Source organism: Lissotriton helveticus, chromosome 7 (genome assembly GCF_964261635.1).
Source record: "Lissotriton helveticus chromosome 7, aLisHel1.1, whole genome shotgun sequence".
Lineage (NCBI taxonomy): Eukaryota > Metazoa > Chordata > Amphibia > Caudata > Salamandridae > Lissotriton > Lissotriton helveticus.
Window position 1 is genome coordinate 18,262,591 of NC_136068.1, and position 23,864 is coordinate 18,286,454.

Here is a 23,864-nt window from a genome sequence, read left to right on the forward strand (position 1 = left end):
GTATCATTTTGTAACTCGTTCTCGCTTAAATTTTTAATCTATTTCATTGTTTTGTTTTCTCATGCCTTGTAAAGCGCTCTGATACTCTCGGGTCCAGTAGCGCTATATAAAACCTTTGAAATAAATAAATAAATAAATAAAATATTCAGTACTAATGTGAATCTTGAATGAATGCTTTTACCTGGATAGCAGCTTGCATCCAGTGTTGCCTTTTAGGACCTATGTAACACACTGTACCATTGGTTTGTTGAGTCTGACCATATGTATATGTAATTGTTTGAAGTTTGTAATCATGTTATTCAACCTCCAATTACGTTCTGAATGTTCTCTTAGCAATGGTTATACCATTCAACTGTGTTACTCCAATGATATTCACTAATTATGGCAATTGTACCATATCTAACACCAATATGTGAATACTTGCATGTCACGAGCACAATGATTGCTCATCCTCACCGTGGAAATTTTATTTCATCGAGCTCAACGCTCGAGAATCTTTGTGTCTAATGATTCATATTCTTAACTGGCGATTCACACTTTCGGTTTGTTTATTCCTCAGTCTCTTCTAATTCTACTAACCACATGGAAACAGGGAGTTTGAAAGTCGTGCAACATTTAATTTATTGTTTAAGGTTGGCGTTCTAGTGGCCCGCACCCGGGTCCCGACGCAGAGCAGTATTTCTTCACTTCCGGGTGACAGGTCCTTTGTCCTGACCCGGATCTATGCAGACGGCCGCACTCGAGCCAGTCGCGTGAAAACGATATATCCCGTACTGGGTAAGTTACTCTCTGACCCAAGTGCAATTCCGATATTTTATTATTTCTATGCCATTATTGAACAAATATTCGGGTTTGACAAATGCAAATATCGCTTTGTCTCTACTCGATTTTTAATACAGGATATCTATCGTACGAGAGTCCACTCGTTCCAGCACCTGCTTTGGACACAGCGGAACCCTTTACCTAAAGACAACTTTCAGAGGTACAATACCTTGTTTTCCCTTTACTTCCTCCAACATGTACTAAATAAGAGCCTCTTACTATGGGGACACCTCACCACCACTTCACTAATGATGTGGTGGGACTATATGTGTTTTTTTATTCCCACAGCCACCACGATACATCTCCTTCGCTGAAAATTTTGATAATTAGACCACGCATACTTCTTACTCACCGAACATAATCTACAGGATTCTTACCGAGTTCCTTTAGTCTGGTGAGATTGTTTTTACTCTATTCATTTTGTTTTACTTAAAACACCGTCACCTATTCTCAAGAGGTGTATAGTCAACACCGCTTTTTTACCCTTTCCCTCTTTTTTTTTTCTCAAACGTTTGTTGCTACTTTAGTGGCACTACTAGTCCCTACCGAGGACTTCAATACCCCGCCTGGTCCCGAGCCCGGCCGGGTCGGAAGTATCACCGGCTAAGTGGTGAGCGTTCCATCATTTTTCTTAGCTTGATATTTCTCTGCTGGTTTAAAAGGTTCCGTTTCTTTTTGCAAAATGGTTCCCTTGAACTCGGACCCATACTTTTCCTTTTATTCTGTCCTTTCGTCTATAGACCTTTTTGTTTCTTGTTCTGGAAGTACAGGTATGACTAGACAATACCTCTAGAACGCATGTACTAACACCAATGACACTTGCAGCAATATTATGCTCTTTCTTTCTTTCCTTTTTCTTACTCACGTAATGTCACCCTTCAAAATTTTGTGAGTGACACCCTATTCTTTGGGATTTCTTTCTTCCTTTCCCTTTCCCTTATCATGCTCTCAGACTACGAGAATTTTGTACCAGCAATTTTGTGTTTATTTATCAGTAGCACCAATACATACCGGTTGGTTTCCACACTAGATAGACAATGTATTTTCACTTGGCCTGCGGTTGGTGTTGGTATCACCCTCACTTAGCCATTTTTTACAAACAATGTCTGATTCCTGCATGAATAATTGTATTGTAGTACACTGTCCACAGTCATTTGTTTGTATCTTTCCCAGCCCTGATGAGTCGCTTATCACTGCGATGAAACACGTGTCGGCTGACCATCCTAAAGAAATAAACAAGGATACTTGTCCCAAACAACGGAGTGGTTTCTCTGACATCTGTACTTGGACTTTTTCTGTGTCTACCTGACACCATTTACTTGTGATACGATTTTTTGTTGTTTGCAGTTGGTATTTGCTCTTTTCTCTGTGCACACTTACACAATGATGAACACGGCTAGCACGCCAATCGCAATGCCAACGATATATCCAACTGAGAGACCTGGACTGCTACTAGGGCTAATAGTTGGAGAACGGGCTTTTTCTGAAAAACAAAGAGAGAAGGAAGGGTCAGAAAGTCAAATCAAAGCAAATCAAATCCAGCTTTATTCGGTACATAAAAAATTACCATAAAAGCATACTGTAATATAAAAACAATACATCATTCAAAAAATACATTTATGTACATTCTTTTTACAAATTACTCATAAAAGGCATTTATACTCGAATTTGTTTGCATAAAAAAATACAGCTTAACAAAATGTGATTTAATCAGTTTCATAATTCAAGTTTTCCAGGTAAGCAAGATCCTTTCTTCGTTTAATGGCCGTCAATATAAAGCAAATTACCGCATTACAAGTTGATACATTTTCCAAATTACGAATTTGATTAAAAGCAGTCCTAAAATAATACAGACTATTAACAATAAAAAGGGGTCATAAAATAGATTTTATAAAAACTCTGTAAAAATTACAAAAAAGTAGAAAATGGAGAGTAGTCTGAAAAGATCTACCATCACACGGCACTTTGGTAAATTAGAGCTCCACTTACCCATCTTTGGGAATGCAACCTGGTAGTGGTGCGTATTCAGCCTTAATCTAGTTAAATAAAACCTATATTGTATATTAGTTATAAAAATAAGATACGGCTGAATACCCAACAATAAGGGTCCTTCAATGTAGGAGCTTATATACAATTTAGTACTCAAAACAACATCCCTCGATGAAGCCCTGACGATAAGGAGCCTCTTTATTCGCTCTTTTTTACAAAAATGTTGAATATCCTCAGGGATCTTAAGATTCACAGCCAAATTACATTCAATTAAAAGACCACAAATATAATTTAGCCATGTTATTTTTTGACAATGATCCAGGGTGAGGCAGTGCAGAATTATATCCCTCGTAAAATGTGTCTCCTCCCTGGACCAAATTCTATGCCACAAAGGTAAGGCAGCTATACTGATCAGATCGTTTACATACGGTGTATCTGTCTCCCTGTGGACTATAAATGGGGCTGTAGAATTTGGTACTGATAACAACCTTCCTAAAAAATTATTTTCCAGAGTTTGTAGTGAGGAGGTATCTGCCATACCTCACAAGGCTGCTCCGTAACAAACCTCAGTAATACACTTCGACCAATATAATTTGAACATTTCCCGTACTGGTTTATTACCAATTTTGTGTGAAAATCTAAAAATAGCCTCGACGGATCTCAGGATTTTTAATTTACATAATTGAAGGTGTGAACTCCATAAACACTTACTATTAAAAAGTATTTCCAGATAAGAAAATGTAAAAGTCCTTTCTATAGATGCTTCATCAATATAGTGTGTTCTATTCCTAGTTTTCTTTTTCCCGCAAGTCATGACTAGGGTTTTACTCAAATACATTTTCAGGTGTTTTTCAGTAACGAAGGTTGTGAAGTTATCCATCAGTAGTTGCAGGCTATTTGCTGTCCTGGAAATTAGGACAGCACTGTCGGCATATAATAAAACTGGGGTAACGTACTTACCAACTTTAGGAGCATCAGGTCTCAGACTCTGTTATAACGAGTCAACACTGTTAATATAAAGTGAGAATGGGGGCGTGGCCAAGCAACATGGCCGACAGGACGTGAGCTCTACCAGCTCCGTTCCGAGGACCCACAGAATCCTGTTTAAACATCCTGCCTGGGCTGCCAAAGTCCCTGCCTTCGATGTCGGAACCGTCCCCGACTCGCTTCGGGCCCCTGTGCTGACGGAGAAACTCGGAGGTCGGCTGTGAACGGAGGTGGTAGCCCCATCGGCGTACGCGGCGCCGCTTTGAAATACGCGACGCTGCGGTCTGGGCCTAGAACTTGGGCCGTACACTGAGCGGCCCGCATAGGGCGGACGAGAGACAGCCCCTGGCACAGGGGGCTCCCTGGCGGACCTCGGCACCCTGTACTACACCTCTGGGGTGCGTCTGGCGGTGGCGATTGGCGGACACGGACCCCCGGAGTTACTGCCTGCCTGACGGAGGGACCGCGGTGCCACCCGTCCCGGGCAAAGCCCCTGCTGTGACGGCCCCGGCCATGCGCTGCTCCCGCCGAGGGTCGGCTGACGGCGGCCTGCGACTCTGGGGACCCTGCACGGCGTAGAGGACTCCGTGAGTGTTCTGACCCTGGCCCCTGACGTGCCCTAATTGTTGGATGGTGGGCCCCTGTACAGGACACACGCAAATTGAGGCTTCGCCCCTCCCCCCTCAACACGGGAGCTGGAACATACACCCCCGCTGCCCATTGCTGGTGCTCCGGTTCCTGACGGGAGACGTGGGACGTGGCGCCTGGGGAGTAGCGGTGTTTCGCGCTCGCCCGCCATCTTGGCTAGCTTGCCCTGGTGGCTCCCGGGTGGCGCTGTGGCCGCATGCGAGGGGGGGGAGTTCCTAAATACAGCTTGGCCTGCAAGTTGGTGCCCGCCTCAAGGGGTGCCCCTGGAGCTCTTGGGACCGGACTGTCGGCGACTGGAGGTGGAGGGATCCCAGAGGGGTGCGTTGACGAACGGTCCGGCCGGCCCCTGATCGCTCCCTCGGCGGGCGTGGGGCCCTGATCGCGGCTGAGTTCTTCACGCGACCCAGAGGCCGGGGGCCTGCTACCATCGTTTTGACACTGTTGTGGGGTCGCCTGGCTTGCGTGGGACATAGCCCGTGACCTGATCGACGCGAGTCTAGCAGCGGCCTCTCCGCTGTCTGGCCGTGGTCTAGACATCCTCGCATTCACCTTCCTAGGCCGGCGATCCAAAGGTGGGTCCTCTGGAACGTGCTAGTCAAGTACAGCGTCCATCTGGTAGTATGGCGACACGCAAGGATCGGTCCTCGAAGGGCTCCCAACCTAACACTATTGTTCAATACACTACCCCACGCCTGCCATCGCAGAGGATTACGCGCCAAACGGGCCCCGAGGACGGCGGCGAGGGCCCTGCGGAACCATCCAGGGCCGAACTTTTGAAAGCTATTCAGGGTTCTCACTCTGCCCTGGAGCGGCAAATACAGACTGTTTCTATAGATGTGAATCTACTCCGGACCGATCTCCACAAAGTGGCCGATAAAGTCTCAGATGCAGAGGGCAATATTACAGGGTGAGGTGGCCTCATTGCAGAAGACAGTTGCGCAACTTACATCTACCACTCGTGTGTTGGAGAGGCGAGCTGAGGACGCGGAGGGGAGGGCCCGTCAGAGTAACATACGGGTCCTGGGAGTGCTGGAGAGATTGGAGGCGGGAAACCCTGAACACTTCCTAGAAAACTGGATCCGTACCCATCTGTGCCCGTCTGGTCTGTCCGGCGTCTTCGTCGTGGAACGAGTGCATAGAGCCCTTGTGCCCCCTCCGCGCCCGGGCAAGGCTCCTAGAGCCCTCATTGCGAAGATCCTGAACTACAAAGACCGTGACTGTATCTTAAGAGCTGCGAGGGAGGCGGAATCCCTCATGATTGAAAACAGCCGAGTGTCGATATAACCTGACTACACCCAACAAGTGCAGGAACAAAGGAAATCCTATCTGGGAGCCAAGCAAAAACTCCGTGATATGAAACTCCAGTATATGCTGTTGTACCCAGCTAAGCTCAAGGTGCTCTCCCAGGGCCAAGCGCACTTCTTCGAAACGCCAGCGGAGGTGTGGGAGTGGCTTGAGATCAGAGGAGATGACCTGCCCCCGGGTGAGCGAGGTGGGCCCCGTGAAACTTGGGGAACCAGACCGCAGAGGCGCCGCCGTGGGAGGGGACGGCGCCAATCTGGATCCCGTGGATCTCCTGGGAACCGCCCTACGGTGGGAGCAGATGGAGCTATTCGGATGGAGGTGTCGCCGCTGAGAGCGGAGCCGCGATCACCCGGGAGCTCTCCCCCTGGAGAGATCTTGGTTCCAGATACCCTACATGTAACACCGCCGGCCACGGACTCTATGACCCCAGTGGTCCCGGAGAAGGCCCTCCCTGAGCCAAGACTGGAATAACTTGTTGACTTGAGGTACATGTTCCTATATGTGTGGATATCCACCACTTGTGGGACCTTATATTGACACCTTGGTAAGCCACCACAACTCCTTGCTGTTACTAAGGGTTTTGGATACATAGACTGTGATGGAAGAATTGCGCCCTTCTGGCATGTGGGGCGGAGGGGGAGGGCGGGGCCAACTTTTACCTTGAATAACGTCTTGCCCGAAATGCACATAGGGGTGGATAAACATGCCCAGGCACTATCTTGGGGTCCCTGGGTTCTTAGGGGAGCTGGGAGGGAGGGTGGGTGGGGTTGACTTGGTGTGTGTGAGTGTGTGTTGAGTGGATTGTATGGGGTGGCTGTGTAGGTCCTGGCACTGGCAGGGGAAGGGCGGGGAGGCGTTTTTCTTTGTTGCTATCCTTTCGCTCGTGGGTGGGGGGGGAATCTGTTTTTGCAAATGTTTCGGGTGTTAGGGTTGCTGGAGGGTGGGTTGGGTTTTACGCAGAAGTTGTTGCTGGCATCATGTGTTTATTGAATCCGATTTGTGGAGGGTTCCCTAGTGGAGCTCCTCCTCTCAGTCTGACTACTGTGGGGAAAGGGTGGGGGCAGCTCATGTTGTATTTCTACTGTGGCCCGAACAGGCGTAATAGTTGGCCATGGGATTTAAATTTTTAACGTGGAATGTGCGTGGATTGGGTACTTGCACTAAGAGACACAGAGTCCTCACTTTTCTTAAACGACATGGGGTTTCAGTAGCTTGTCTGCAGGAGACCCACTTAGACGACGGCGGTGCGCAGTGCCTGTCCAGGAAATGGAGGGGCCAGATTTTCCATTCCACCTTCTCTACATATGCTAGGGGGGTCCTCATCTGGGTGGCACCGGGGATTCCTTGCGCTGTTCAGTGTATTGACGCGGATGTGGAGGGTAGATACCTATTGGTGAGACTTAGATTGGATGACAAGGAACTCCTGCTGCTTAACACCTATGCCCCGAACACCGATGACCCGGCCTTTTTCTCTCGGATCCAGGATCTGGTGGCCCCTAGTTTGGATGAACCCCTTCTTTGGTTTGGGGACTTTAATTGCATATTGCACCCTGAGTTGGACCGCCATCCGCCCCGGTCGGGCACTAAGCCCCGTATGACGGCGGGTTTGCGGGAAGTGATGCACAATCTTGGGGCGTTGGACGTGTGGCGGGCTTGTCATCCTGCTCAGAAGCTCTACACATGCTACACCCCAACGCATGGTACCCATAGCAGATTGGACCGCACTCACTCCGTCTCTCACCTTGACGGTTACCCATCAGGCCCGGTATTTATCGGACCATGCCCCTGTGACGTGCGTGGCGCAGTGGCCTGACCGAGTGACCGAGTTACACGCCCCCGCACATGGAGAATGCCCGCTGACCTCCTCCAGGATCAGGTGGGTAAGGATCATGTAGCGACATCACTGTCGGACTATGTGGACCTAAACTGGGGGGGGGTGAGCTACCCTATTCTGCTAAGTGGGAGGCATTGAAAGCAGTGGTGCGCGGAGCATGTATGGGCCTCACCTATGGGGTCAGGAAACAACTACTGTCTGAGTTGCAGGATGCAGAAGCTGCGCTTAGGCGCACCCAGTCCCGCTCTGACCCGGAAGCACTAGATCTACAGGCTGAAGAGGACGCCTTGGTCTCAATCCACGACATCCTCTCCCGGCTTGACAAATTTACTCTGGGCCAGTACCGGCAACGTCTCCACCGTGAGGGCGATAAATCTGGCCGCCTGCTGGCCTGGATACTTCGCCGTGAGTTTGCACCTGAAAGGATAGTTGCCTTGCGCGACCCGTATGGTGTTATGGTCCACTCTGAATCCGATATCCTCGAGGTCCTCCGGAATCATCTGCAGACGGTATATGAGGCAGACCCATCGGTTACGGAGGATACCTATCACTCGTATCTTGAGGAACTGGACCTCCAAGCATTGCCGGAAGCGGCGGCAAAAGAACTAGATGCGAAACTGACACTGGGTGAGATTACTGTGGCAATGGGAGCCCTCCCTCGTGCCAATGCCCCCGGTGGAGACGGTTATCCGGCAGAGTTCTATCATTCCTTCGGGCACGTCCTGGCTCCCCTCCTGTTGCAAGTCTATAATGAGGCTCTGCAAAATGGGCGCCCTTCCGCCCACCATGAATCAGGGGGAGGTGTGCATGATTTTAAAGCCGGGCGGTGATAGTGCTGACCCCGCGGCGTACCGCACTATCACCTTGATTAATACAGACGCTAAAATCCGCACCAAGTTGTTGGCCACTCGCCTTGCCCCACTCATGACTCGGCTGATACATTCCGACCAGTGCGGATTTATCCCGGGTCGTAATACGGCGATGAATTTGCGCCGCCTGAACCATATCCTACATGAGTTACAGGGACGGGAGGGCCCTCATGTATAGGTGTCGATCGATTTAGCTAAAGCCTTTGACACGGTGCACTGGGGATATCTGATGCAGGTGCTCCAGAGGACGGGATTTGGACCTGAATTTCGCGCCTGGATCCGGGTGCTCTATGGAGCGCCCCGGGTCAGGGTGCGGTTGGGATCGGGCCGTTCGGAGGAGTGGTTGTTGGGGAGGGGCACCCGGCAGGGCTGTCCCCTCTCCCCTCTCCTCTTCGCGCTCGCGATTGAGCCCCTTGCCGTCTCCGCCCGCGCTGCACTACAGCATTGGGGAATAGCCGTGGGTGACGCTACTAATGTGATATCCCTATACGCGGATGATGCACTCTTTTATCTTACCTCCCCCTCTGAGGCCCTTCCCGTCTTGATGCGGATCCTGGACCGCTTTGGTGCGGCCTCTGGATTGCACAAATCCCTGGTTTTCCCGCTGACAGGCTGCGTCCCAGACCCAAGCGTGGATAGGCCCTACCTGGGCCTCCGTTGTGAGCGGGAGGCGTTCCGCTATCTGGGCATCCGGGTGGCCACATCTGATGAGGCCCTGCTGACTCACAATGTTGACAGGGTGCTTATAGCCCTCCGCAAGTCTGTCACCTTTTGGAATACGCTTCCTCTCTCTCTCATGGGGCGGTTGGCAGTTGCCAAAATGGTGATGCTCCCTAGGATCCTATATGTCCTACAGAACACCATATGTCCATTGCCTCCCCGAGTGTTTTGCACTTTGGACTCGCTCCTCACCTCCCTGCTCTGGACGGGTGGGCGCAGCAGAGTAGCTTTACGCACGGTAGTGCGCTGCTGGGAGGAGGGAGGCCTTGAGGCCCCGAGATTCGAACTCTATTACTTTGCGGCGCAACTCATCCCAGCGGCGAGGTGGTTCGCGGAAGAAAAGAACTGGGAACTGGCACTGCTGGCTGGTACGGTTAATGAAAGGGTCCTACGAGAGGCCTTGATGCAGGGCCGCGGCGCCGATGACTCTCTACCGTATGTGGTGCGCCGCACGGCCTAAATCTGGCAGCGGTTTGTTGAGAGAGTGCTGAGGCGTGCGCCGTTTCATAGGGAGCTTCCGATATGGATTTTGGCCCCGGTACTCCGGTTGGAAGAAACTATGTCCTACCGGGAGTGGCGCTCTGGTGGCTGTGAGACGCTAGTGGATCTCTACCCAGACGACTCTTTCCTATCCTTTGAACGAGCCAGGGAGTCCTTTGAGCTGGGAAGGGGGCAATATCTCCACTATCGGAGCCTTCAAGATGTGGCCAAGACCACATGGCCCCAGTATCCGGAGGCCCCTCCACTCACGCATACTCTCGACATCATCTTGTCCTGTGGGCGAGGCAAACGGTTGATCTCCCTTCTCTACTCGGCCATGCGCCGAGACTCAACCCCCCCGATGGCGCCGGCTTGGGCGGCTTGGGAGACGGACTTAGGGGTGGCACTGGAGACAGACCAGCAGAAGGGGATTGGGCTCTTGACCCGCAAGGTTTCCTGTAATGCGCGTTTTAAACTTATACATTTTAACTTTATCCACCGAACCTATATGACCCCTGTATCCTTGCATCGTATCTCAGCGGATAGACGTCACACTTGCCCGCGGTGTGGAGCGCAGAGAGCGGGCTTTCTGCACTTAGCATGGGTCTGCCCTCAGGTTCAGGATTTTTGGAGGGAAGTAGTACCCCACATTGCCCGGGCCACGCATATAAAGCTCCTTTTGGACCCGCTCCATTGTCTCCTGGCGCTGGTACCCAAGCCCAGAAAGAAGAAGCTGTCTTATAAATTCTTGCAACTCTTGTTGGTCCTGGCGAGGAGGTGTGTGGCCATCACTTGGATGGGTCAGAGGGCGCCCGACCTTTCCCTTTGGCTGAGAGATGCGAGAGAATGGGCCCTGGCTGAGGAGACGCACATGCAGCGCACTCGCAGGGATGGGAAACTGCAGAATGATCTGCTTGCCTGGAGGGTGTTGTGCATGGAGGGGCTAGCAGAGGATGCATCGGATGCCACCAGCGCTGAATTGTTTACTCCCACTGTTCCGGAGTCTGACTGTGCTGGGGAGGGTTTCGAAGTGGAGAGTCTGGATCGGGTGTAGGAACCCATTGTACCCACGCCGGGTTTCCTTAGAATGTCAGCTTGTACATAGCTGTGATCCCCATAGGTCCAGACTACTTTTGTGCTTTACTTCCTTGGACTTTGTCCTATTGATGCCTTTGTTTTTTTGGGGGGTTCTTGGTTATTGTTGCAATGTTATATGCAATAAGAATTCAGATTGAGAAACTCAGCGAATGTACTGATAGTTTTGTATCCTTAGAGCACGAATGCATCTCTCTTATCCTCATTACATGCCTTGTTCCTACGCCGCCCAGCCTCCGGGATGTGGGCCGTATTTGGCTGAGTATTATCCTGGCGACGGCATGTTGTTATCCCATTCGCGTATGCGCTCTGGATGTCATTGTACTTTGTGGCTACTCTATATTTTCACAATAAAAACATATTATAATAAAATATAAAGTGAGAATAAAAGGGGGGCAAGGGTACAACCTTGTCTAATCCCATGAGTAATTCTAAAGTTCTTTGTGCATTCCCCATTCTCCCCAAAACGTATCTTTGAGGTTAAATGAGCGTATATTTGCGATAAAAAGCTAATAATGTCCTGTGGGGCACCCATCCCTTCGAGCGTCTGCCATAACTTAGAATGCTTTACTAAATCAAACGCACTGGATAAATCAACCAAACAAAGGTGGAGGGAGCCTTCCAATACCGCTTCTAAAACCGTACTGGGCTACAGACAAGATCATTTTTCCTTTACCCAGTGTTCCAATCTGGCCAGCATCATTCTGCTCATTACTTTGGATGTTGAATCGAGAAGAGATATTGGATGGTAGCAGCTCGCGCTGACTGTCACCTTTTTTAAAAATAGGGACAATCACACTCTCAGCCCAAGTTGCAGGTATCACCCCATTGATAGTTGCGTTACAGAGGATGGTGATCACTAAGTAAACTAGGCTGCACACTACATTTGTATACAAGGGGCCTACAGTTCCTTGAAGTTAAAAAATGGTCAATGCATTAAGATGACCTATAGCTCCCTCAAATGTATAATTAACAAATATATTCCCTCACGAGCATCCAGCTCCATAATTTCCAAGTTATGTTTATGTATAACATAATTAATTATTTCACCATAATTATTGTGTGGAAAATGTGAAGGATTATCACCTAGTGCATCCAGATAGCCACATTGGGTCCCTGGTGCAAGTTTACATGATTCAATATTGAAATCCCCCATCTAGATTAAAATATAATCGGTGTCCGTGCTCTTCAAGAAATTATCCAGCTCTTCCTCCATTGATGAAATAATCTCATATCTTGAGGAGTTGAAAATATTATTATAAAAGTTAATAACTATAATATCCTATTTTCCTTTTACTGAAAAAAGTAGAAACTGGAAATGATGTGATTTAATAAAAGTTCTATTTAAAGTCAAAGGAGAAGATACTGATATTAGTACTGCTAAACCACCGCCCGCTCTCCCAGCCTTTGATGGGTTGCTTTAGTGAAAATTGCTTTAAAACTATTAATAAAAACGATTTTTTTAAGCCATGTTTCTTGTATTAAAACTAGGTTGCAGTTTTGGATACTTTTAAGCTATTTTATATCATGCAATTTGTGCTTAACCCCTGCGACATTCCATGTCATAATATATAATGAATCCTGCAATTTATGGCTGATAAGATTACAGTCAGGCAGGCTTGTAGGCGGGGTGGTATTATTTCTGTGACATAGTATCTTGGCTTCTACGGCGGTACCACCAATACCAATAGGGGAGGGTATAGTTTGGTTGCCTCCATAATCATGTGCCTGGTCTGCACAGGCTACTTCTACCCGGATACTAGGCTGGAATATAATGTGATCACTATCATTCTGATCTACTACTTTTGGATACTCTTGTTTGTCCCAGGCAGTCCACCTCACTACAGCTCCTTAATGGTGTGAACCTATTTGACATAGATGGTATCATTTGTGTCATTTGATTACTGGTACTAAGTTGTGTCTTCCAAATGAATGGAGCTGTTCCATTCTGGGTCTATAAAAGTATCCAAGAGGTAGTGCAGTGATAATGTCTTCATTACTTTGGTATTTCCAATACTGATTTGCTGCAGCTTCTTCTAATAAGGAGCCCACCACATGGGGGCGGCGAAAATTTACAACTACACAATCCCCATCACATGCTATTTCTGTTTTTCCCACCCAGCTCACTCTTCTTACCATAATTATTTCCTGGGATAGGAGCCTGGTGCTACAAGAAGTATTTACAGCAAACCAGTTAACAACCCTGTTTTTCAATGAGTCCCAAGTTTATTTATAATTATCTGTCAGTTTAAGAACATTTTTTAAAACGATCACATAAGGTGTAGCTTGTGGGGGCAGACTAAAAGAAACCTCCTGCTGCCTCCCATATTGAACCTGGCATTCAGTTTTCCTTTTGACATTCACTACAGGTACCGCAGGATTTTGTAGGGATGAACCATGTGCTTCCTTTCTATATTTAACGGATGGTTGTGAAATATTATCCGTTCCTAGTACATTGGTATTGCTTGAGCCAATGAGTATATTCTTATCCGATGTATTATTTGATATAGCATTCTGTAGTGTATTAGATACATTAAGTGGCCATAGAGCTGTAACCAATTCCAATAATTTTGAAATGTCATTTTGTACAGTTTTTATTTCGCTCAAGACCCGCCTTTCAATAGTGCTGATTTCCCCGTGCAATTTTTCGAAAAGGATATCTATAGCATGTTTATCATATGATGTCTCTGCAGATTGGGACCCAAGACCATTGCCAACCAATTTGGTAGGTTTTCCCTTTTTTTGAGTGATTCTTGCAGGGCTAGTCCTCCTTGTTACTATGTTTCATTTACATTTTTTTGCAGGAGGAGAGTCTGAATCAAGTGAGTCCGAAACTGTTGTGATTTTAAGAGGAGTTGTTGATACACAGGAGCCTAATTTGACAGTGTGATCAGTCTTAGTATTACTCTGAATATTATTTATGCCGATACCATTACTCCGGTCCAAGGCTTCAGTACGGAGGCTGGAAATATTGCTGTGGTCATGCTCTTCCACGACAGACTTGGCCTCCCTTTGGGCAGCTTCTAAAGCCGTCTTGGCGGCTGCCAATTGCTCCTCTACTTGCACAATCTCGCTAATAATAATACCCATAGCGCTTTTTAAATAGTTAGTAATAGGTACAGTTTTTTCAGCGCTCTTCCCCTTGCTTGTTGCCAATTTTCTCTTCCCCCATTTCTCAATGACGCCTGGAAATACCTCACAACGAGGAGCTAATGTGGTGTAATACAGCTTACGAGTATGCCTCCGCTCCGATTTGCTGCATCCAAGGGGGGTGGCCTAGCCCGGCCTCGTTCGATCTCAGACGGGCCCGCCCTTAGACAGGGCTTCGCCCGGACGTCGCCCGCATGTGTCCCACATTGCGTGGGGCAAAGCGGCGCTTTAACCCCTTCCATGCTCATGACGAGCTCAGCTGTGAGAAAAATATTATATGTACATACATATATAGGGAGCGAGATATATGTGTTTTTACATATATATTTTTATATTGTTTCCAGGGTCCCGCACATGGGCGGGAATATTCAGTGCTTATGACTATTGATGAGGATTTCCTGGAAGAGAAGTCATATATTGCTATGTTTTAACATATGTTTGTGTCGGGGAGCTCTGTACACACCATTCTTGAATGTATGGGGCTTCACGACTCTGACGTGGAACCACTACTCCATACTTTTTGCCCCCATTATCAACACCTACTGTCACATAACCATTAGTGCGACGCAGAGTGTAGGGGAGTGGAGTACAAAGACTGAACTCTCTCACTTGTATACTTATGAGAGTGTATGTGCTGAGCCCTTTGGTGCTCCAAATGGGTGAGAGTACAAAGACTACATACTCTGTCCTTGTATACTGGTGACAGTGTATGAGCTGAGCCCTATTGCGCTCCACATGGGTGGAAGTACAAAGACTGCATACTCTCCCTTGTATACTGGTGAGAGTGTCTCCGCTGAGCCATGTGGCGTTCCACATGGTTGGGAGTACAAAGACTGCTTACTCTCCCTTGTATACTGGTGAGTGTATGTGCTGAGCCCTGTGACGCTCCACATGGGTGGGAGCACAAAGACTGCATACTGTCCCTTGTATTCTCATGAGAGTGAATGCACTGAGCCCTGTGAGGCTCCACATGAGTGGGAGTGAAAAGACTGCTTACTCTCCTTTGTATACTGGTGAGAGTGTATGTGCTGAGCCCTGTGGCCCTCCACATGAGTGGGAGTACAAAGACTGCAGACTCAGCCTTGTAAACATGTGTGTGTGTGTGTGTATGTGTGTGTGTGTGGCGGCATCATTTAGGACTACTTGGAGTCTGTTAATTAGCGTCTTTGGCAGACCCAAGTAGAGCCCATTTCCATAGTCGAGTCTTGACACTATGGTGGCAGAAACCACTGTGCGAAGCATCGACTCGGAGAGGAGAGGAACTAGTTTGCGCAGCTGTCTTAAAAGACCAGTGCAGGTACCGACTACAGTGGAGACCTGGTTGGTCATTGAAAGAGCACTGTCCAACTTAATGCCAAGACTTTTGACTGTGGTGGCTGGCTGTGGAGTTGGGCCCAACTCCTGGGGCCAGAACATGTCACTCCAGGACGAGCACTTGGATGGTACTATCAGCACCTCTGTTTTTTCCGGGTTAATTTTTAGCTGGTTAGTAGCCATCCAGTGAACTGTGTATCTAAGTATGTCCTGGGCGTGTGACTGGGCTTGTACGGTGTCATCTATGCCCAACAGTAGCTGTGTGTCGTCGGTATAGTTGAACACCCGACAGCCCATCTCCGCTAGTGTGTTAATCAGAGGCTGCAGGTATAGGTTAAACAGGAGTGGGGATAGCGCTGAGCCCTGGGGGACACCACAGGTCAGACCTCCCACTCCTGATAAGCTATCTCCCATCTGGATTCTCTGGGTTCTCCCAGATAAGAAAGATTCCAGCCACCTAAGAGCTGAGCCCTGAATCCCAACCCCAGCCAGCCTGTCCAGTAGAAGCGTATGGCTGACAGTATCGAACGCCGCTGATAGGTCTAACAAAATCAGGGCGCTCGGTCTCTTACTGTCAGCCATCCTTCTGAGCTCGTCCAGCACCGAGAGCATGACAAGCTCGGTGCTGTGATGTGCGCGAAAGCCTGCCTGCATCTCATGGAGTAGATGGTTAAACTCCAGGAAGCTAGACAGAGATTTAAGCACATGTTGCTCAAGGACTTTGGACAGGAAAGGCAGCTGGGATATGGGCCTATAATTTTTTAAGGCGTTGGGATCTGCCCCCACTTTCTTTAGCAACGGTCTTACACGAGCTTCTTTGAAGCTAGTGGGGAGCCTGCCGGTGCTCAAGGATTTGTTCAGTGTGGCCAGGATATGGTCCTCTAACATAGGTCGTGCCAGGCAGAAAATGCTAGGAGGACAGGGGTCTGCTGGGGAACCTGATTTTGTCTTCCTCATCAGCGATTCGAGGGTTAGTGAGTCCATAAGGGGAAATGATGCTAGGCAACTGGCAGCAGGGTATGAGACAGCCTGTTGCTCGACGGGGCCATGCCCCATATTTTTTATTTCGAGCATAATGGCGTCTACTTTATCCAGAAAATATTTCTGGAAAGTATCACAATTTATGCTGCTGTTTATATCCAGAGCTTTTTTAGTTAATTCCTTCAGGATTTTGACCGTTTCCTTTTGAACATTTGTCGCCCTATTTATACGAATCTCATAGAATGAGGCTTTAGTTTCCTGGGTGGATTTTTTATAGCTGCGAAGCGCCTTCTTATATTGTTCACAGGAGTCTATATCCTTATTTTTCCTCCAGTTTCTCTCCATATTACGCAGAGCCTTCCTTTGATCTCTCAAGGCGGGTGTAAACCATGGGGCTCCCTTTATTCCACTACTTTTTGTTTGGAGTTTCTCGGGTGCTAACTGATCGATGGCTGTTACTAAGTAGTCCATCATGTCCTTACATTCTTGGTCTACATCTTTATTAGATGATGTCGGCTGGATAATTCCCCTGAGTGCCGTGGTTAGTGTATGTTGGTCCACATTTTTCCACTGGCAAGTCAGTCTGGGTTTAGGTGTTGGACGGGAGGGTAAGGTATCCAGAGGGATGTCACAGTAGATCAGATAATGGTCGGACCAGATACAGGGGAGGATTCCAGCTAAAGCCACCCCGGAGTCTGTGGTCCATATCAGATCTAAGGTGTGGCCTTTTATATGTGTAGGGGCATTTACGAGCTGCCTAAAGCCCAGGGAGGACATAGTTGTCTCTAGGGAACTAGCAGCTGGCTGTTTCTGTTCTTTGTCCCAGTGAAAATTAAAGTCTCCTGTGACTATGATGTTTCTATATCTGGAACACATGTCGGAGACAGAGGACATGAAGGAGTCGTTAAAGCCAGGAGTGGCATTAGGGGGGCGGTAGACTGTGAGAACTGTAACACACATGTTATCAAGCATGATTTTTATTGCCAGTAGATCGGCCAGATCCACTGACTCAGCCAGTATTTTAGTTACTGCTAGATGTCTCTTGAATATTATTGCCACTCCTCCCCCTCGAGTATTCCCTGGACGATTCTGCCAGTGGATGTCGTAGTTTACAGGGACGGTGGCTATAATGTCTGGTATGGAGTTATCCCCCATCCAGGTCTCAGTCAAGGTCAGGATGTCGATGTCTTCGTCTTGCAATAAGGTGAAAATTTCAAGACTATGACAACACAATGACCTAGTGTTTAGGCTAACCAGCTTTAGGGTGGGGGGGGTGGTGGGGACCTACCTATCTGCGGTGCCTGGATGGCCAGTTCCTCTATGCGAGTGAGTATATTTAGGTCTAAAGTAGTTGTATCCCCATTCAGTTGACGAATTTCCTCCCCAGAATAGACCTTCCGTTTGGAAAGGATCCCTGCCCCTGTGCCCGGCCTTGCGCGGACGGGCGCAGACGGGCTGGACTCTGGCTTGACTCCGGCGTGAGTACGGCGTGCCCGCTGAGCGCGTCCGCTGCGCGGAGTCATGGCCGTCTGTTTTTATACTGTCTAGCCCTACCCAAAATGGCCGCCACCGTTTCCCTTCCGTGTCCCAGGCAAGCCCACCCTGAACTGGCCGGTTGCTCTGGGGGGAAGCTGAGGTGCTGTCCGTGCAGCGCGGAAGACGGGGGGTGCAGAGGTAAATTTAAAAAAAAATAAGAACAGTGCCTCCACCCTCAATTCGGTGGAGACACGCGCTGCGATAAATCCGCGCGCTGTGCAAAGGGGAGGGGGGTAGGACACAGAGGTAAATTCACACAAAGCTATTTAAAATGGAGTAAAAAGCGTCTGCCCGGCTCAAGCCTCAGGCATCAAATGACAAAAAGGTATCTCGAGGGCAGAGTCCTTCTACTGTTTTTATACTGTCTAGCCCTACCCAAAATGGCCGCCACCGTTTCCCTTCCGTGTCCCAGGCAAGCCCACCCTGAACTGGCCGGTTGCTCTGGGGGGAAGCTGAGGTGCTGTCCGTGCAGCGCGGAAGACGGGGGGTGCAGAGGTAAATTTTAAAAAATAATTAAGAACAGTGCCTCCACCCTCAATTCGGTGGAGACACGCGCTGCGATAAATCCGCGCGCTGTGCAAAGGGGAGGGGGGTAGGACACAGAGGTAAATTCACACAAAGCTATTTAAAATGGAGTAAAAAGCGTCTGCCCGGCTCAAGCCTCAGGCATCAAATGACAAAAAGGTATCTCGAGGGCAGAGTCCTTCTACTGTTTTTATACTGTCTAGCCCTACCCAAAACCCTTCTCTGGAAGGTTTGGGTTATCTTTTAGTGGTGTATAGTAATTAAGCCTACCGATGCCAATGGATCTTCAAACTGCTTTACAGACTTTAAACCCTCCCACTAATGTTTTGAAGCAAACCTTCTTGTAGTGCTTATCATTTAAAAAAAAAATCTTTTTATTGTTTAACAAAACAACAACAGAAGACATCAGGTGACTGCAGCTGATCACAGGGTCTCACAGGGACTCAGGTGTCTCCGCTTCTTCCGGGTGTCTCGGGGGTGCACAGATGTCTCCGCCGTACCGATTCCAATCCTCCCAGACCATACCCCACTTTTGGGGACAACCCCTAGCTACGTAGACTGACCTCTCTCTAAACATGCACCAATCCATGCCTTCCGCCCATTTGTCAACCCGGGGTGGCTGTCGGGGTCCCCATAACTGTGCAATATTACGTTTGGCTATCATACACGCGAACGTTACTCATTGCTTCTTATAGACACACAAATCTGTGGGTTCCCACACATTTAAAACACATCTGCGGGCCTCTGGCCTTAGTTCCGTCTCCAGGACTTCTCTCAGGCTGTCATGGATCTTTGCCCAATACTCCTGCACCTCTGTACAGTGCCCCAAAATATTCATGAAAGTTCCTAGCTCCCCGCACCCACTGCGACGCTCCCCATGTTCTGCTCTATCCATTCGAACCTGTCGAGGCCCATGACGTACGATCTATGGAGAATCTTTAGCTGCACTAACCTGAGCCTGATCTGTATAGCCACCACCCGCGGAGAGGAGACCGCCTCCTGCCAGTCTTCATCATCTAACTCTATCCCATCTGCACTCCATTGTGTCCTGCAAAGTACCAGCGGATCCTCCATATTATTGATACGTTTTTTGTATTTTAATGAGATGGTCTTCTCTGGGAGGTGACCGTTAGCACCCGGTCCTCAAGAGGGGAAGCGTCAGGAAGTGTTGTGCCCCTGGAGATGTGTGTGAGCAGAGCATGTCTGATTTGAAGGTAACGGAACTGTTCCCTGTCGTGGAGGTGGTATAGATGCTTGAGGGTGTTAAATGTGTGAACTGTGTCCTTTCCCCAGATATCTTTGATCTGCGTGATCCCGATAAAGTCCCACTTATCAAATCCCTTGGGTTTCCATAAGCTTCCCAGTCTCTCTGAATTCCCTTCCCACTTAAGATGTCTGTTGGCCACGTGCCATACCTGCGCCGCGTGAGCCATAGGTCCCGCAAGGGGAAATCGACCAGGTCTAGCGTAGAGTGCCCTTGTGAAGTCACCCCCCCCGGCACCTGCCAGCGGTCCATCGCATATCCCGGGTCTAGGGAGTCTATATGACGTAGTTCACCGCAACTAGCTGGGAGGCCCAATAATATTTCCGAAGGTCTGGCAACCCTGTCGCTCCATCATACCAGGGGAGAGTGAGCTTGGAGAAAGCAATAAAGGGCTTACCCTCCCAAAGAAGCTGCCTCTGGAGGGTCTCTATTTCCCTAAAATAGGACGCCGTTACAGGGTCCATCGCGTTCTGGAGTGCATATAAGAACCAGGGAAGGGCCATCATCTTGAAAAGCCCTACCCAGAAGTGAAAGCGGAAGTGCCTGCCACCGCGTCACGTCACCCCTAAATCGAGCCATAGGAGGGCCCAGGTTGTTAGCATATCGTAGCTTCAGGTCAAGCGTGACATAGATACCGAGGTATCGAAACCCTATTGGTTCAATTTGTATCGGGCAGGTGTCGGGATCACCGGCGGATCGCCTCTAAGGACAAAGAGCACTGACTTTGACCAGTTTATTGCAAACCTGGAATACCTCCCGAATATAGCAAGCACGTCTAGAAAACATATCAGGGATCCCCTTGGATTGGTGAGGTAGAGTAGGATATCATCAGCGTATAATAAGATTTTGTCCTCCCAATCCAACGTCCATCGCAGTCCGTGTATTGACCGGTCCCATCAAACACACGCCGCCAAGGGCTCTAACGCCAGAGCAAACAGGAGTGGGGTCAAGTGGCACCCCTGTCTCGTGCCCCTGCCAAGGAGAAAGTCAGCAGACTTTCGGTTATTTACCACCACTCTGGCGAGGGGATTAGCATACATTAGGCGCACCCAGGTAGTGAACTCCGGGCCAAACCCCATCTTCCCCAATACAGCAAACAGGTAGGGCTACTCAACCCTTTCAAATGCCATACTGGCGATTAACAACACCAGTGCCGCCGGTTCCTGGATCGTTGAGGTCCTGCCCAGTACCCCATTTAGTCTTCGCAGCTTTAATTGGTGCACACCTTCTGGAGTTGCTGCCCTGGATACCTCTAATTCCCATCTTGTTACCTCCGCCTCCACTCTCTCCATTTCCGCCTGCCCTTTCTTCTTTTTCTCCGCGACTAGGGACAAGACCTCTCCCCGAATAACAATTTTATATGCCTCCCACAGGGTCTGCGCCGAATCCACCGAGTCCCTTTTTTCTTGGAAGTACCTTTCGGTGATCTTAATAACTTCCTTCTTGGTGGTGCGGTCCTTCAAATGTCATGCGTTAATTGGGGCTACCCTGCCTGCATCAGATTGGCCGGCTTCCAACTGGAGCCAAGGCGGAGAGTGGTCAGAAATTCCCCTTCCCAGGTGTCGCACCTCCCGAATCTTCGCAGCCTGGGCTGCCGGCAACAACACATAATCTATTCTAGACAGGCTATGGTGTGCGGCGGATACATGCGTGTAATGTACCCCACTCTGATTACGTATCCTTCAGCCATCGACCAGTCCTGTCGTGTCCAAGAATTCAGGGAGCCACCTCTGTGCCGGCCGCAATGTTCGGGCCGGATGTCTGTCAACCTCCCCATCCACTACTGTATTAAAGTCCCCCCCATCACAAGAAGGCCCAATGGCAGTGTCAGGAAAATTGTACCTAGGTCTCTAAAGATGTCAGATTGAAAACCAGGCGGGACATAGATGGACATAAAAGTGACTGTCTGTCCCTCCCATTGCCCTGATATGCCAATGTAGCGGCCTTTCTGGTCCGACCATGTGGCCTGAATGCTGAGGGGAAAAGAGTTTTTCACCAAAATACCAACGCCCCTAGACCCTGCGGTAAAACCAGCTTGTGCTACCAACTTATAACCCCCTCTGTGCAGGGCCATGCAGAGATTACTGATAAGATGAGTCTCCTGCAATAGCACAACATCCGGGGAGTGCCGCCTCATTAACTGGCTCACCATTCCCCTCTTAATTTTGTCCCCAAGGCCGTTCATATTCCAACTAATCACAGTCATCCCCAATCCCCTTCTAGCACTTGACATTTAAACGGTATGGATGCAATACAATCATAGCTTCGTCTCCTGATGTTAAAAAAGGAAAAAACAAGCAACAGCAAAGCTCAAACAATTCTGCACACAATATGTTGTCGAACTTAAAAATCCCCACCCGCCCCAGACCTCGTCACCCCTCCCTGCACCCCTGCATATGGCTGTCGCCCATCCCCAACTACCAGTGCGACTATCGCCCAACATCTAACCTACTAACTAACTAAAGTTAGTAATGTGGAGGAAGTCCAACATCCCGCTCCCCCCTTCCAACCTTCCTAAACACATCCCCCAGTTCCGGGGTCGTCCACAGCAATAGTACAGGCACTGAATCCAGTCAAAGAATTAGCTGCAGAACCGCCCACCACCTGTCAATTCAAAACTGCATGTAAGTTCTTACGGCCTTCTTCATTCCTGCTCTTGCAAATCATCTCCTCCACCTTGGTCCCGCCCTTCAGGTCCATTGGAATGTCTGCTGTCCAACCTGTCTGATGCCACTTCAGGGTTGTCAAAGAACCAAGCCTTCCCATCTGATTCCACCCTCAAACGAGCCGGGAACATCATGGCATACTTTAGTCCCTGGTGCCTGAGTTTGTTCTTCACCGGAAGAAAACATTGTCGCTGCTTCTGCACCATCTGGGTGAAATCCGGGAAAAAGGAGAGCGTTGCATTTTCATATCGCAAAGGAGGCCCTACACACGCCGCCTGTAAAATCACATCCCTATCTCGGAAGTTCAATACTCTCGCAATCATCGGGCGAGGGGGCCCAGGCCTGGGCCTCCACCCGGCACCCTGTGGGCGCGCTCGATTGTGAAAAAGTTACTAAGTCCTTTGGGCTTGAGATGATTAAGGACTATGTCCTCCACAAAGAGATCCGGTGCAGGGCCTTCGATTTTTCAGGCACCCCAAGGATGCGTATGTTGTTACGTCTAGCCCTTCCCTCATATTCGTTGAGCTTCCAATCTGTCAGGTCCCGCAAGGTCTTGAGATCACGTACCTCCTGTTGCAGCAATGCAACATCATCGATCAGGCTGGTGGTTTTAATATCAAGCGACTTTACTTTCTCACTTGTCTTCGTTAGATCTGCCCGTAGCAAGTTGACCTTAATCTTAACAGCGTCCGATTTGTTGTCCAAGCCTCCATCTTTTGGCCCACTGATTCCTGGACCCCGTTTATAGCCCCCATTACGATGATGAGTGTTGGGTCAGCTGGAGAGCCCAGGGGGTCTCCCCCCGTCGATGGAGCCCTCTTCTGGTCTGTAGGATCTGTACAGTCAGGCACTCCGGTGATCTCAGCCCAGTGTTTATCATTTAAGTAGCTAAATAAGGGGGGTGGCGTGGCACTCAATGTTAGTATTCAAAAGTTCAAAATGTTTAGAGTTTTAGGTGCTGGCCGGTCTGCTCCCTCTGCCCGTTGGGGAGTTGTTGCAATGAAAATAATAAATGCTGCCTGGATTGACAGTTTGGCCAACCGCACTCTTTTGGGAGAGTTACCTCTTGTGAAGTCCTCAATCGTTAAATTCAAATACTTTATGAACAAATGTCAACGCTGTGTTTCAAAGTTCAATTTATATATTGATCTTTTATTGAACTGTAGTTCACTTTGTGGCAAGTAACGTTGTTGCATCACAACTATAAAGAAGTTCATAAATTGTTCTTTTTGAAAATGTACATTTCAAATGATTCACATCAAATGGTTAATCCACATGCCCAATGCATTTCGTGCTTGGAAGCACTTCGTCAGGGGAAATACATTTCTGTGAAGTAAATGAAACATGGAAAGAAATTGGTGCAGGGAAGCAGGTCACAGTTTGCGTAAAAATAAACAATACAATGCAGTCAAAACTAGTTGAACAATAAATCATGATACATTAGACGAAATCAGGAGCAAATAATACTCAAATTGTGAAAAACGTCTGAATTAGTCAAACAGTGCAACAGTTAACCCAAATTCAGGTGTAATTCTAAACGCATTACTAAATGGGAAGTACGCGCTGTCCTCGAGCGGCTGCATGTCAGTTACGCAGAGTGTTTAAAAAGTTCAACGTTTCAGCGTCTAAACTTGGCATCACAACTGGGCTGTAAACAAAACTTGTTTACTCGTTCTTAG

At 48.6% G+C, this 23,864-nt stretch overlaps 2 protein-coding genes across 3 annotated transcripts in view; one reads left to right on the forward strand and one right to left on the reverse strand.

The window, feature by feature from the left end:
* The window catches only part of LOC144767944 (uncharacterized), a 124,695-nt gene that overhangs the window by 17,324 nt on the left and 83,507 nt on the right, over positions 1-23,864 (forward strand). The gene's annotated exons all lie outside the window — the stretch shown is intronic.
* Positions 1,785-23,864, reverse strand: part of LOC144767943 (cell adhesion molecule CEACAM8-like) — a 206,875-nt gene continuing 184,795 nt past the window's right edge. For both annotated transcript variants that reach the window (XM_078651288.1, XM_078651290.1), the window contains one exon: positions 1,785-2,305. In XM_078651288.1, coding sequence (XP_078507414.1) covers positions 2,281-2,305 — 25 coding nt within the window. In that variant the 3' untranslated portion in view covers positions 1,785-2,280. The remainder of the gene's footprint in view (positions 2,306-23,864) is intronic.